General features: G+C 40.4%; 1 protein-coding gene across 1 annotated transcript in view; it reads right to left on the reverse strand.

Annotated features, from left to right (window-relative positions):
- Positions 1–13,401, reverse strand: part of LOC144289352 (adhesion G protein-coupled receptor E2-like) — a 46,169-nt gene that overhangs the window by 16,232 nt on the left and 16,536 nt on the right. Inside the window, exons 12-17 of the mRNA XM_077857499.1 lie at positions 12,021–12,218; positions 11,514–11,749; positions 2,125–2,191; positions 1,775–1,866; positions 287–455; positions 91–201 (exon numbers count right to left, since the gene is read on the reverse strand). Coding sequence (XP_077713625.1) covers positions 97–201; positions 287–455; positions 1,775–1,866; positions 2,125–2,191; positions 11,514–11,749; positions 12,021–12,218 — 867 coding nt within the window. The 3' untranslated portion in view covers positions 91–96. The remainder of the gene's footprint in view (positions 1–90; positions 202–286; positions 456–1,774; positions 1,867–2,124; positions 2,192–11,513; positions 11,750–12,020; positions 12,219–13,401) is intronic.

Consider the following 13,401-nt stretch of genomic DNA (forward strand, 5'->3'; position numbering starts at 1 on the left):
GTTGCACACTAACGTTGCTCAATGGGGTAAGCATATGGTACTTAAGCAGGTCACTTAATGAAGTGCTCTGGGAGCAATGCCTGATCTTACCATGCTCTATTTGGAGGCATCAGAGGTGGCCCTGCTGGACAATGTGTATTTCTCTGACTCAGCTCTTGTTCTCCTGATCCCTTTGAACAATTTCCTATATTGCTCCCGCACCTGCAAAGGCAAAGTATGCTCTGGATCAGTTCACTGAGATGAGTGAAGATAGGAAGCATCCCAGGTGGGAGCTGGGCAGTAGTACCTGCTGGCTGAGGAGGCAGTACACCAGGAAGATGAAGACACCCTGCAGGCTGTTGATGATGGTGAACAAGTAAGCCATGACGTGGGCAGCTGGACCCACCTGCAGGATGCCCAGGCACCATGTGCAGCCCAAGATGAGGAGCTGAGCTGTGGCTTTAAATGTCAGCATCCTGGGTAGGAAGAGAAAGAAGGCTCATGATTCACCCAGGACAACACAATGAAAGCCATTCTCATCTCTAGCCATGGAAGCTTCTGTCTTCCCCTGATGGTGATGAGTTCTCAAGCTGACTGGTGATCAACTTTGATCTTTACTCTCAATGATTTCCTACAGTACAGATGCCACTTGGACCACGATGGCATCTTGATTTGGATTGAGGAGGACAGGGATATTTCACAATGTAAGTTTCAAAAATTTTATGATGCTCCTTGGAGACCCTGATTTCATCCAGCACTACTGAGGAGGCATTTTGCATCAGGCTCTGTGCTGGGATCTGGGCATTAAAAATAACAAAGGAGGGACCCGTGGGTGGCTCAGCAGTTGAGCATCTGCCTTTGGTTCAGGGCATGATCCCAAGGTCCAGGGATCGAGTCCTGCATCATGCTCCTTGCAGGGAGCTTTTCCCCCTGTCTATGTCTCTTCCTCTCCTCTCCTCTTCTCTCTCTCTCTCATTAATAAGTAAGTAAGTAAATAAATAAATAAATAAATAAATAAATAAATAAATAAATTCTTTAAAAAATAACAAAGGCAAGATTTCTATTTTCATTTGGAAATGATAATGATAAGAACATGGAAGAAACAGCATTAAATTTGCACAAAGGTTGCTAGAGCAAAGGACCGTCCAAGCCTCCCAGAAGATTTGACATGTACTAGGAGAAGAATGCAAGAGGTATCAGTAGGAGCCTGAACTGAGGTGGAGTATGGAAGTGTAGGCTGGGTTGTGGGAATATTCACAGGTTTTTCTAAGTGTTTTGTGGAAACATAAAGATTCCCTGCACATTTGTCATAGGACTGATGGAAAAAGTCCAGAGAATGTTTATTAACCAATGTCAATTCTTCCTGTTGCTGAGGGAGTAACAAACTTGGGTTAGGAATAGAACAGGAGCATCTGGGTGGCTCAGTCATTTATGCATCTGACTCTTGATTTCAGCTCAGATCATGGTCTCAGGATCCTGGGATCAAGCCCCAAATCAGGCTCCCCACTGAATGTGGAGCCAGCATAAAATTCCCTCTCTCCCTCTCCCTCTGCACTCCCCTCCCCGATGCTCTCACTCTCTCTGGGGAAAAAAAAAGGATCAACAGAAAATTCGGCCAAGTTGTTAGCTGCACCTACTGAATCTGAGCCAGCTGCCATAGAAGGGTAGCTGCCTCTCTCTACTCAGGTCCCCTCAAAAGACCCCGAAAAGAAGCATCAGGGACTGCTGAGGCACATGGCTTTGTCCTTAGGATCACACATGTCTATGGGGTTGGTCACTCTCTTCTACATCTTACCTTGTGTTCTGGAGGGTAGATACTTCGCTGTTGAGGGAAGACAGCTTGCTTTTCAAAATCCAGAGGGTCATCAGAAAGAAAGCTAAATTGACCTTTGGGAAACCACAGAAGACTTACTAAATAAAATTTCAATCTGTTCTCTGCATCCTAACCTGTCCAACATCAATTCCACATTTAAGTCATCTTCATATTAAATAACAGTGGAGTTTCTAGTTTTAGGAGCAGGTTTAGAAAACTAAGCAAAGCCATGACAATCCAGTGACATGCCTGCCACTGTCACCCTGCTTAAAATTCTGCTCTTCTAATGACACCCAGCTGAGCATTAAGGATACTCTGATGTCATCACTCACAGAGACAATGGCACAGACTGGCCCAAGGAAGCTCCATATAAATCTCTTTTCTTGGTTGAGCCAGCAGCTGAACAAGAGAGAAAGCAAAAAATTCATTGGTTCTTAAGAATATAGAAAGAACTATTCTATAAATCATTCATTCATTCATCAACAAATAATGAGTGACTCTTTTGTGATAGGCTTTGTGGTTGGGTCTGAAGATAACGCTAAAAAGAAAGTAAACATAGTTTTAAAACCACATATCTCACCTGGAGTAGGATACACACAAATATATGGTAACAATAAAACAAAAATGGGAGTCAATGAGCTGTATCATTGGTTGTCATGCTTACTTTGGAATCAGAGGGATTAGGATGGTTAAAGAAGATTCTCTAAAGAAATTATATTTTTAGCTGAGATATTAACAGTGAATAATGTTACTGAGATAAATGGTGTTGAAGCAAAGGAGAAGCCCACACACGTGTTAACAACTTTTCAGGATCCTGGGAAACTAACATGGTTAGGGGCCTTTCTTGCACTGTTCAATTTATTTTTTTTTCCATCGGCTTCACAACCCATCCACTTGGTCTTACATTGTTTCATGGCATTATTCAGATATATTTTATAGACTATAAAATCCACCCATCTAAACTATATAGTCCAGTGATCTTTAGAATATTCCCAAGAGACACCTGCACCCTGATGTTTCTAGCAGCAATGTCCACAATAGCCAAACTGCAGAAGAAGCCTCAGTGTCCATCGAAAGATGAATGGATAAAGATGTGGTTTATGTATACAATGGAATATTACTCAGCCATTAGAAACGACAAATACCCACCATTTGCTTCGATGTGGATGGAACTGGAGGGTATTATGCTGAGTGAAATACGTCAATCGGAGAAGGACAAACATTATATGGTCTCATTCATTTGGGGAATATAAATAATAGTGAAAGGGAATAAAGGGGAAAGGAGAAAAATGAGTGGGAAATATCAGAAAGGGAGACAGAACATGGACAACTCCTAACTCTGGGAAATGAACTAGGGGTGGTGGAAGGGGAGGTGGCTGTGGGGTGTGGGTGACTGGGTGGCCGGCACTGAGGTGGGCACTTGATGGGATGAGCACTGGGTGTTATTCTGTATGTTGGCAAATTGAACACCAATAAAAAATAAATTTATTATTTAAAAAATAGAATATTCCCAAGAGAAACGAACTAGGGGAGGTAGAAGGGGAGGAGGGCGGGGGGTGGGAGTGAATGGGTGACGGGCACTGGGTGTTATTCTGTATGTTAGTAAATTGAACACCAATAAAAAAAAATAAATAAAATAAAAAAAATAAAATAAAATAAAAAAGATTTAACAATAAAAAAAAAAAATATTCCCAAGAGTTGTGCACCAGCACTAAAATCTAACTTTAGGATATTTTCAACCCCACAAAGAGAAATTTCATTCACACTAGCAGTCATGTGTTCCCACTTCGACACACTCCACTCCTCCTCTTCCCCCAGGACACCATTACTCTGCTTTCCCACTTGACAGATTCACCTATTCTGAACATTTTACATAAGTGGTATTATGTGATATGTGGCCTTTCATGACAGGATTCTTTCATTTAGCATCATGCTTTCAAAGTTCATCCACATTGCAACATGTTTTTATGGATGAGTAATAATCCTACTCTTTTCCATGGCCAAATAATATTCTGCTGGATGGATATGTTGCATTTGTTTATCCATTTATCACTTGATGAACATTCCAGTTATTTCCAATTTTGAATAATGCTGCTACAAGCATTCAGGTACAAGTTTTTGTGTGAACATATGTTTCCATTTGTTTGGGGTATATACCAGCATGCAGTAGCTATATACTGAACTTTGTGACAAACTGTCCAACTGCGTTCCAAAGCAGTTGCACCATTTTACATTCAAACCATCAAAGTATGAGTGTTCCAGATTTTCCACACTCTTCCATGCACTTTTTATTGCCTGTATTTTTTAGCCATTTCAACTAATGGGTATAAAGTAATATCTCATTCATGGTTTTTGACTTGTGTTTTCCTAATTACTAAGGTTGTTGGGCACCTTTCCATGTGCTTATTGGTCATTTACATATCTTCTTTGGAGAAATGTCTATTAAAATATTTTGTCCACTTTTTAAATTATTTTATTTATTTAAGTAATCTCTACACCCCACATGGAGCTCGAACTCAAACCCTGAGATCAAGAGTCTCATACTCTTCTGACTGAGCCAGCCAGGCACCCCTGTGTTGTCCATTTTTCTTATTTTTATTTATTTATGATAGTCACAGAGAGAGAGAGAGAGAGAGAGAGAGAGAGAGGCAGAGACACAGGCAGAGGGAGAAGCAGGCTCCATGCACCGGGAGCCCCATGTGGGATTCGATCCCGGGTCCCCAAGATCGCGCCCTGGGCCAAAGGCAGGCGCCAAACCGCTGCACCACCCAGGGATCCCTGTGCTGTCCATTTTTAAATTGAGTTATTTGTCTTTGGTTATTGAGATATTTGATTTAATTTTAACAACAGCACAAAACAGACATTCTCTTATGATCACAGATTGTTAATAATTCATAGAAAGCTTCGGTCTATTGCTGAAGGTGTTACTGATACACAGTGATAGAATTCACTTTTGATCCTACATTAAAGTAGAGTGTGCAGGGTACTTCAGAACAATGGAAAGTGTGTAAGGCCATTTCAGGACACGTGAAGTATAGGCTAAGAAGAATGTAAGCAAGGAAGAACTGAAGTGCCCAGGAAAGAGTTCAGTTGATGTAGATGAATGTAAGCTTTAGCAGCAAGTTGTGGTTTAGAGTGCACATTCTGGGAACCGACTTCCTGAATGAAGGAGTAAGGACATTGGTGAACTTGCTCTCCTTCTAAGACAACAAGCAAGTAATGACAACCAACCATTTCAAGCAAATACAAGCAAAATAATGACAACCAACCATTTCAAGACTCTGGCAATTACCCAAAACCACAGAACAAATTGAAGATAGTCTGTCCAAGAGAAATTCCTGAACCTCAGTAAGACTGAGGATAAAGGAATCTGTGATGCCTTAACTTAGAGCTTAGTGGTGCATCAGGTGCACAAGTTGAGAGCACTGAAGACAATGGAGAGATCTATTTTTGGAGTTCCATTAAAAGCATCATCATCACACATACCCCCAGAACACAACCAATATTTTTTTACTCCAGTTCCCCAGCTCTTTATTCTATAAATTTGGTGGCTATTTGATTTGACTGAGAACTCATGGGTAAGGAACCTACTTTAGAGAATTGCCAATATAATTGCAAACTACTCTCACATCACCAGCAGCCTAGGCTTGTGATTTCAGGTGGGATCAACAAGAAATTGTCCATAATTTTGAAGGAAATACTAGAGGGGCATCTGGGTGGCTCAGTTTGTTAAGCATCTACCCTTAGCTCAGGCCATGATCTCAGGGTCCTGGGATTGAGTCCCTGCTGAGAAGGGAGACTGTTTTTCCCTCTTCTACATACTCATGCTCTCCCTCTCTCTGTATCCCTCTTTCGCAAGTAAATAAATAAAATCTTAAAAAATAAAAGGAAATATTGTAGAACCAAAGGATCATAACAAATTTTGAAAATCTCTGAAATACTCCTGTAAGTCTAAGGATGTATGAGGATATGCCTCATTCAAAAAAGGCATGAGGATGTACCCCAATGTTTTTTTATTTTTATTTATTTATGAGAGAGAGAGAGAGAGGCAGAGACACAGACAGAGGGAGAAGCAGGCTCCATGCACCAGGAGCCCAGTGTGGGACTCGATCCCAGGTCTCCAGGATCACGTCCTGGGCCAAAGGCAGTCAGCAAACTGCTGCGCCACCCAGGGATCCCTGTACCCCAATGTTTATAGCAACAATGTCCACAATAAAAAAATATGAAAAGATCTCAGATGTCCATTGACAGATGAATGGATAAAGAAGATGTGGCATATACATACAATGGAATATTACTCAGCCATCAAAAAGAAAGCAATCTTATCATTTGCTATGACGTGGATGGAAATAGAGAGTACTATGCTAAGTGAAATAAGTAAGTCAGTGAAAGACAAATCTCAGGTGATTTCACTCATATGCATAATTTAAGAAACAAAACAGATGAATATTGGGGAAGGTAAGGAAAAATAAAATAAGACAAAATCAAAAAGGGAAATGAACCAAAAGAGACACTCAGCACAGGGTTGCTGGAGGGAAGTGGGTGGGGAGATAGGGTAACTGGGTGATGGCATTAAGGAGGGCATTTGATGCAATAACACTGGGTGTTACTTACAACTAATGAATCACTAAATTCTACCTCTGAAACTAATAATACACTACATGTTAATTAAATTCAATATAGGGATCCCTGGGTGGCGCAGCGGTTTGGTGCCTGCCTTTGGCCCAGGGCGCGATCCTGGAGACCCGGGATCGAATCCCACGTCGGGCTCCCGGTGCATGGAGCCTGCTTCTCCCTCTGCCTGTGTCTCTGCCTCTCCCTCTCTCTGTGTGACTATCATAAATAAATTTAAAAAAATTTTTTTAAATTCAATATAAATTTTTTAAAAATAGAAGGGCATGGGGGAAAAAAAGCACTAGTTTCTCACCTCTGATTGACCTTGAGGCTTTGTGCAATCAGAAAGTGAAAGCTAAGACTATTATGTAAACTACCCAAAGTTTGGAGGTGTGCCTTCTCACACAGATACCTTTGAAAAAGAATGCAAAGCATGTAGGCAAAGCACTAAGGAAATCTGAACAACCATTGGGTAATCATTAAATTATACTGACCCAGATGTGACCAAAACCCTAACAACCCAGAACTAGGAATAAAAATAAGAACCTTAATAAAACTAACAGAGAACTCAGAGGTCACACACTACAAGGAATAACCAATCTACAGAATTAACCCAAAAAAGTTACCTACAAACAAACAAAAACACCAAAAATCAGAAACAACACCTTATCTTGGAGGATAGACAAGTCTGAAAACAGAAGTGTCACAATATATTATCTTAAATATTGAGTTTTAACCAAAAATTTATGATCTAGTCAAAGACAGGAAAATGTGTAACATACACAGGCAAAAAAAAAAAATCAGTCAAAAGGAAATATTTCTGAGAAGGCACAGATTTCAACCTCTGTAGATAAAGTCTTTAAATCAGTTATATATATATATATATATATATATATATATATATATATATATATATGAAAAACAAAAATATATATACATATGTATATATATGAAAAACTCTAAACCATGTATAAAAAACTTAAAGGAAAATATGACAAAAATATCTCACCAAATAAATAATCTAGATAAAGCAGTAGATATGATGTAGAGAACCAAACAGTAATCCTAAATTTGAGAAGTACAATAACTGAAATAAAGATTCACCAGAAGGGGTCAACAATAGATTGTAACTGATATAAATCCCCAGCAGTGCAATTGCTGGGTCGTACGGCAGATCTATTTTTATTTCTTTGAGGAAACTCCACACAGTTTTCCAGAGTGGCTGTGTACCAGTTCACATTCCCACCAACAGTGCAAGAGGATTCCCCTTTCTCCACATCCTCTCCAACATTTGTGGTTTCCTGCCTTGTTAATTTTCCCCATTCTCACTGGTGTGAGGTGGTATCTCATTGTGGTTTTATTTGTATTTCCCTGATGGCAAGTGATGTGGAGCATTTTCTCATATGCATGTTGGCCATGTCTATGTCTTCCTCTGTGAGATTTCTGTTCATGTCTTTTGCCCATTTCATGATTGGATTTTGTTTCTTTGCTGTTGAGTTTAATAAGTTCTTTACAGATCTCAGAAACTAGCCTGATACGTCATTTGCAAATATCTTCTCCCATTCTGTAGGTTGTCTTTTAGTTTTGTTGACTGTATCCTTTGCTGTGCAAAAGCTTCTTATCTTGATGAAGTCCCAATAGTTCATTTTTGCTTTTGTTTCTCTTGCCTTCGAGGATGTATCTTGCAAGATGTTACTGTGGCCGAGTTCCAAAAGGGTGTTGCCTATGTTCCCCTCTAGGATTTTGATGGAATCTTGTCTCACATTTAGATATTTCATCCATTTTGAGTTTATCTTTGTGTATGGTGCAAGAGAGTGGTCTAGTTTCATTCTTCTGCATGTGGATGTCCAATTTTCCCAGCACCATTTATTGAAGAGACTGTCTTTCTTCCAGTGGATAGTCTTTCCTCCTTTGTCAAATATTAGTTGATCATAAAGTTCAGGGTCCACTTCTGGGTTCTCTATTCTGTTCCATTGATCTATGTGTCTGTTTTTGTGCCAGTACCACACTGTCTTGATGACCACAGCTTTGTAGTACAACCTGAAATCTGGCATTGTGATGCCCCCAGATATGGTTTTCTTTTTTAAAATTCCCCTGGCTATTCGGGGTCTTTTCTGATTCCACACAAATCTTAAAATAATTTGTTCCAACATCTCTGAAGAAAGTCCATGGTATTTTGATAGGGATTGCATTAAACTGTAAATTGCCCTGGGTAACATTGACATTTTCACAATATTAATTCTGCCAATCCATGAGCATGGAATATTTTTCCATCTCTTTGTGTCTTCCTCAATTTCTTTCAGAAGTGTCTATAGTTTTTAGGGTATAGATCCTTTACCTCTTTGGCTAGGTTTATTCCTAGGTATCTTATGCTTTTGGGTGCAATTGTAAATGGGATTGACTCCTTAATTTCTCTTTCTTCCATCTCAGTATATAGAAATGCCACTGACTTCTGGGCATTGATTTTGTATCCTGCCACGCTACCAAATTGCTGTTTGAGTTCTAGCAATCTTGGGGTGGAGTAGCAGCAATGTCCACAATAGCCAAACTGTGGAAGGAGCCTCAGTGTCCATCGAAAGATGAATGAATAAAGAAGATGTGGTTTATGTATACAATGGAATATTATTCAGCCATTAGAAACGACAAATACCCACCATTTGCTTCAACATGGATGGAACTGGAGGGTATTATGCTGAGTGAAATAAGTCAATCGGAGAAGGACAGTGTATGGTCTCATTCATTTGGGGAATATAAATGATAGTGAAAAGAAATAGAAGGGAAGGGAGAAGAAATGGGTAGGAAATACCAGAAAGGGAGACAGAACATGAAGACTCCTAACTCTGGGAAATGAACTAAGGGTGGTGGAAAGGGAGGAGGGCGGGAGGTGGGGGAAACTGGGTGATGGGCTCTGAGGTGGGCACTTGACAGGATGAGCACTGGGTGTTTGTTAATCTATATGTTGACAAATTTAACACCAATAAAAAATAAATTTATAAAAAATAAAATAAAATAAATAAATATTTAAACTGAAAAAAAGATTGTAACTGGTAAAAGAAAAAAATGATAAATTTGAATATAGGTCAATAGAAATTATGCCATCTGAGGAACAAAAGAAAATAGAATGAAGAAAAATATACAGACCTCAGAGACTTGTGGCACAGGACCAAGTGCACCAACATACACATAATTAGAATCCCAGAATAAGACAAAGCAAAAGAACAGGATAAACTTGAAGAATGAAAGGCTAAAAACTTCCCAAATTTTAATAAAAATATTGAGCTAAGCATCTAAGAAGCACAATGAACTACAAGTAGAATAAATTCAAATAGATCCTGAAACACTGAAACATCTCATAGACCTTCTAACAAAAGACAAAATCTTTAAAGTGGCAAGAGAAAACTGATTTTTCGTGTCAAAAGATCCTCAATAAGATTAAGGAGTGATTCCTTGTCTGAGATCATGGAAGTCAAAAAGCAGTGGAATAACCCCTTCAAAGTGTCCAAAAATATATATGGTCAACCAAGACCTCCATATCTAGCTAAATTCTCCTTGAAAACTGAAGAGGGATCCCAGGGTGGCTCAGCGGTTTCGCGCCTGCCTTTGGCCCAGGGCGTGATCCCGGAGTCCCTGGATCGAGTCCCGCGTCGGGCTCCGGCATGGAGCCTGCTTCTCCCTCTGCCTGTGTCTCTGCCTCTCTCTCTCTGTCTATCATAAATAAATAAAAATAAATCTTTTAAAAAAAAGAAAACTGAAGAAATTAAGGCACTTCAAGATAAACAAAAATAAGATAATTCTTGCTTGCTGAACAATCCTAAGGGAAATACTCAATGAGTCCTTCAGGCTAATAGGAAAGGACACTAAAAAAAAAAAAAAAAAAAAAAAAAGGAAAGGACACTAGATGGTAATGTGACTCCAAAGAAATAAAGAGCACCAGTAAAAGTACCTAGGTAGGTATAAGGAAAGACACTGTAAGTATGTTTTTGTTTGTGGCTCTTTGGTTTTCCTGTTGCAAAAGATACATCTGGGTGGCAGAGTCATTTAAGCATCCAACCCTTGGGCAGGCCCAGTGGCTCAGCGCTTTAGCGCTGCCTATAGCCTAGGGCGTGATCCTGGAGACCCAGGATTGAGTCCCACTTTGGGCTCCCTGCATGGAGCCTGCTTCTCCCTCTGCCTGTGTCTCTGCCTCTCTCTGTGTGTGTATCTCTGATGAATAAATAAATAAAATCTTTTTTTTAAAAAAAGGCATCCAACCCTTGATTTCAGTTCAGGTCATGATCTCAGGGTCATGAGATCAAGCCCCAGGTGGGCTCCATGCTGAGCACAGAGCCTGCTTAAGATCCATCTCTCTTTCCCTCTGCCCCTCCAAAGGCATTTTCCTAAGAACACCAGATAGTCCATAAACACAAGAAAAACTGCTCAATCTGGTGTGAGGTGGTATCTCTTTTTTATGGGTTTTTTTTTGTATATTCTTTTATTAGAGTTTGATTTGCCAACATATAGTATAACACCCAATGCTCATCCTGTCAGGTGCCCCCCTCAGTGTCCATTACCCAGTCACCCCATCCCCGGCCCACCTCCCCTTCCACTACCCCTTGCTCATTTCCCAGAGTTAGGGGTCTCTCATGTTTTGTCACCTTCTCTGATTTTTCCCCACTCATTTTCTCTCCGTTCCCCTATGATCCCTTTCACTATTTTTATATGTATTGGAATTGCATATTAAAGTGGATTAAGTGAGTTAACATGTATAGAAATGGGTAGAAATGCATGGCATAAAGTAGGTACCATGAAAACTATGACGGAACCTATCACTTGATTATTTAAATCAACTCTCTTTTTCCAAATAAAAATATTGGAACATCCTAAAGGATTTTGACAAAATAGATTACATTTTTTTCAAAATGATGTTCCAAGCACTTATTTTGGCTTCAGTTTTACTATTCAGAGAATAGAGCTTTAAAGACATTCTGCTTGATTATAATTTTCCACCAGAAAGATGTTCTAAGAATTCTTACTTCCTGTGCCTTCTTTGCATTACGCTCTGGCATAATTAAAAACTGCTACTCTGGTTCTAGTCATGGCCATGATCGTGTAGAGAACTTGCACTTACCGGGTGGGTGTTCCATAAAGGTGAGGCCTGGATGCAGCAGAAATGGCCATAATTATGGCTGGGACTCCATATCCCACAGGGAACATGAGCTTCTTCATGAACCTGTTCACACTGGAGTAGTTGACCACCTTCAGGTTGCGTGCAGTGAGGAAAAGGTGTAGACCCTCCAGCAGCATCCAGGTGAAGGAGGCCAGGTAGAGATAGTGTAAGGCACCTGCAATGATGGAACACAGCACCTGGGGGGGTGCCACAAGGAGGGATTTTCAGAGAGGAGGTGGCCCCAGGACCTGTCCCATATCTCGCCATTGGAGTGAACTCTCATGTGTATAATAAAGGACTTGTCAAAAGAGGGTTTTTATCTAGTTGTGTCAATGTGAAATAGGCTACATATCATTAAAACTTCTTTGGGACCCAAGGCCATTTTATTAAGGTACCAATGCAGCACAGGTCCATAAACTGAGGATCCCCTGTTGCAGGGCAGGGGTATCTCTGTGACAGTGTCAGTACCTTGATTTCAGTCCGGTCAATGGCCACGAGGAAGAGCAGGTGAGCCAGGAACAAACAGATTGAGAGCTGCAGGTGGAGGGAGGTGCTGGTGTTCTGGATGGCTTTGCACAGCAGGAAGGTGAGGGCTGCCAGGAAGAGGCACAGCAGAGAAAGGCCCAGCCCCACATACGTGATCATAGCCAGCACGGGATCATCATCCTGGGACCCAGCCAAGAGAAGCAAAGAATACATCAAAGTCACATTTTCCTGCTCTGGGGTAGTGACTCTTTCATCATTTATAATTTTATTTATTGACATAGTAACATCAAGAATATATGAACCAGGTAAATTTACTCTGTTGTTGGGTATGTTCCTCCAGGTTCAGAATGCTATAATTTTATGGAATTCTGATCTGATTAGTTCAGATCCTGTAAGAACTGAGGGATAAGAAAGTCCTTTTTTTAATAATAAATTTATTTTTTATTGGTGTTCAATTTGCCAAAATACAGAATAACACCCAGTGCTCATCCCGTCAAGTGCCCCCCTCAGTGCCCATCACCCATTCACCCCCACCCCCTGCCCTCCTCCCCTTCCACCACCCCTAGTTCGTTTCCCAGAGTTAGGAGTCTTTATGTTCTGTCTCCCTTTCTGATATTTCCCACACATTTCTTCTCCCTTCCCTTATATTTCCTTTCACTATTATTTATATTCCCCAAATGAATGAGAATATACACTGTTTGTCCTTCTTCAATTGACCTATTTCACTCAGCATTATACCCTCCAGTTCCATCCACGTTGAAGCAAATGGTGGGTATTTGTCGTTTCTAATGGTTGAGTAATATTCCATTGTATACATAAACCACATCTTCTGGATAAGAAAGTCCTTATTCAAGACAAAGCCCTGGAGCTTACAGGGATTTGTTTTACTTTAAAGATCGCTTAAGGCTTTGGAGTGGTGATTCAGAGGAAGTAACCAGCTCACATGGCTGGAGAGCAGTCAAACAGTTCCTAACCCCCCTGCCCTCACTGGCTTTCCTGGTCCCCTTTGACCTCTGCCACCACCAAATCTTCCTTTCTACAGTCCTTGAGAGCCCCTGCCTACAGCCTTCTAGTCCTGATGACTCCTGTGATAAGCAGAATTCTAATTTGGCAATGAATGATGAATGTGTACACACACTTTCTTCCAAATTTTCAGTTAAATGCCATTTTAGGTGCTGCTGTGAAGGGATTTTTCAGATGGAATTCAGATCCTATAACTGCACCTCAATGTTTATAGCAGTAATTTCCACAACAGCCAAACTGTGGAAGGAGCCTTGATGTCCTTTGACAGATGAATGGATAAAGAAGATGTGGTATATATATATACAATGGAATATTACTCAGCCATTAGAAACGATGAATA

Source organism: Canis aureus, chromosome 19 (assembly GCF_053574225.1).
Source record: "Canis aureus isolate CA01 chromosome 19, VMU_Caureus_v.1.0, whole genome shotgun sequence".
Taxonomy (NCBI): Eukaryota; Metazoa; Chordata; class Mammalia; order Carnivora; family Canidae; genus Canis; species Canis aureus.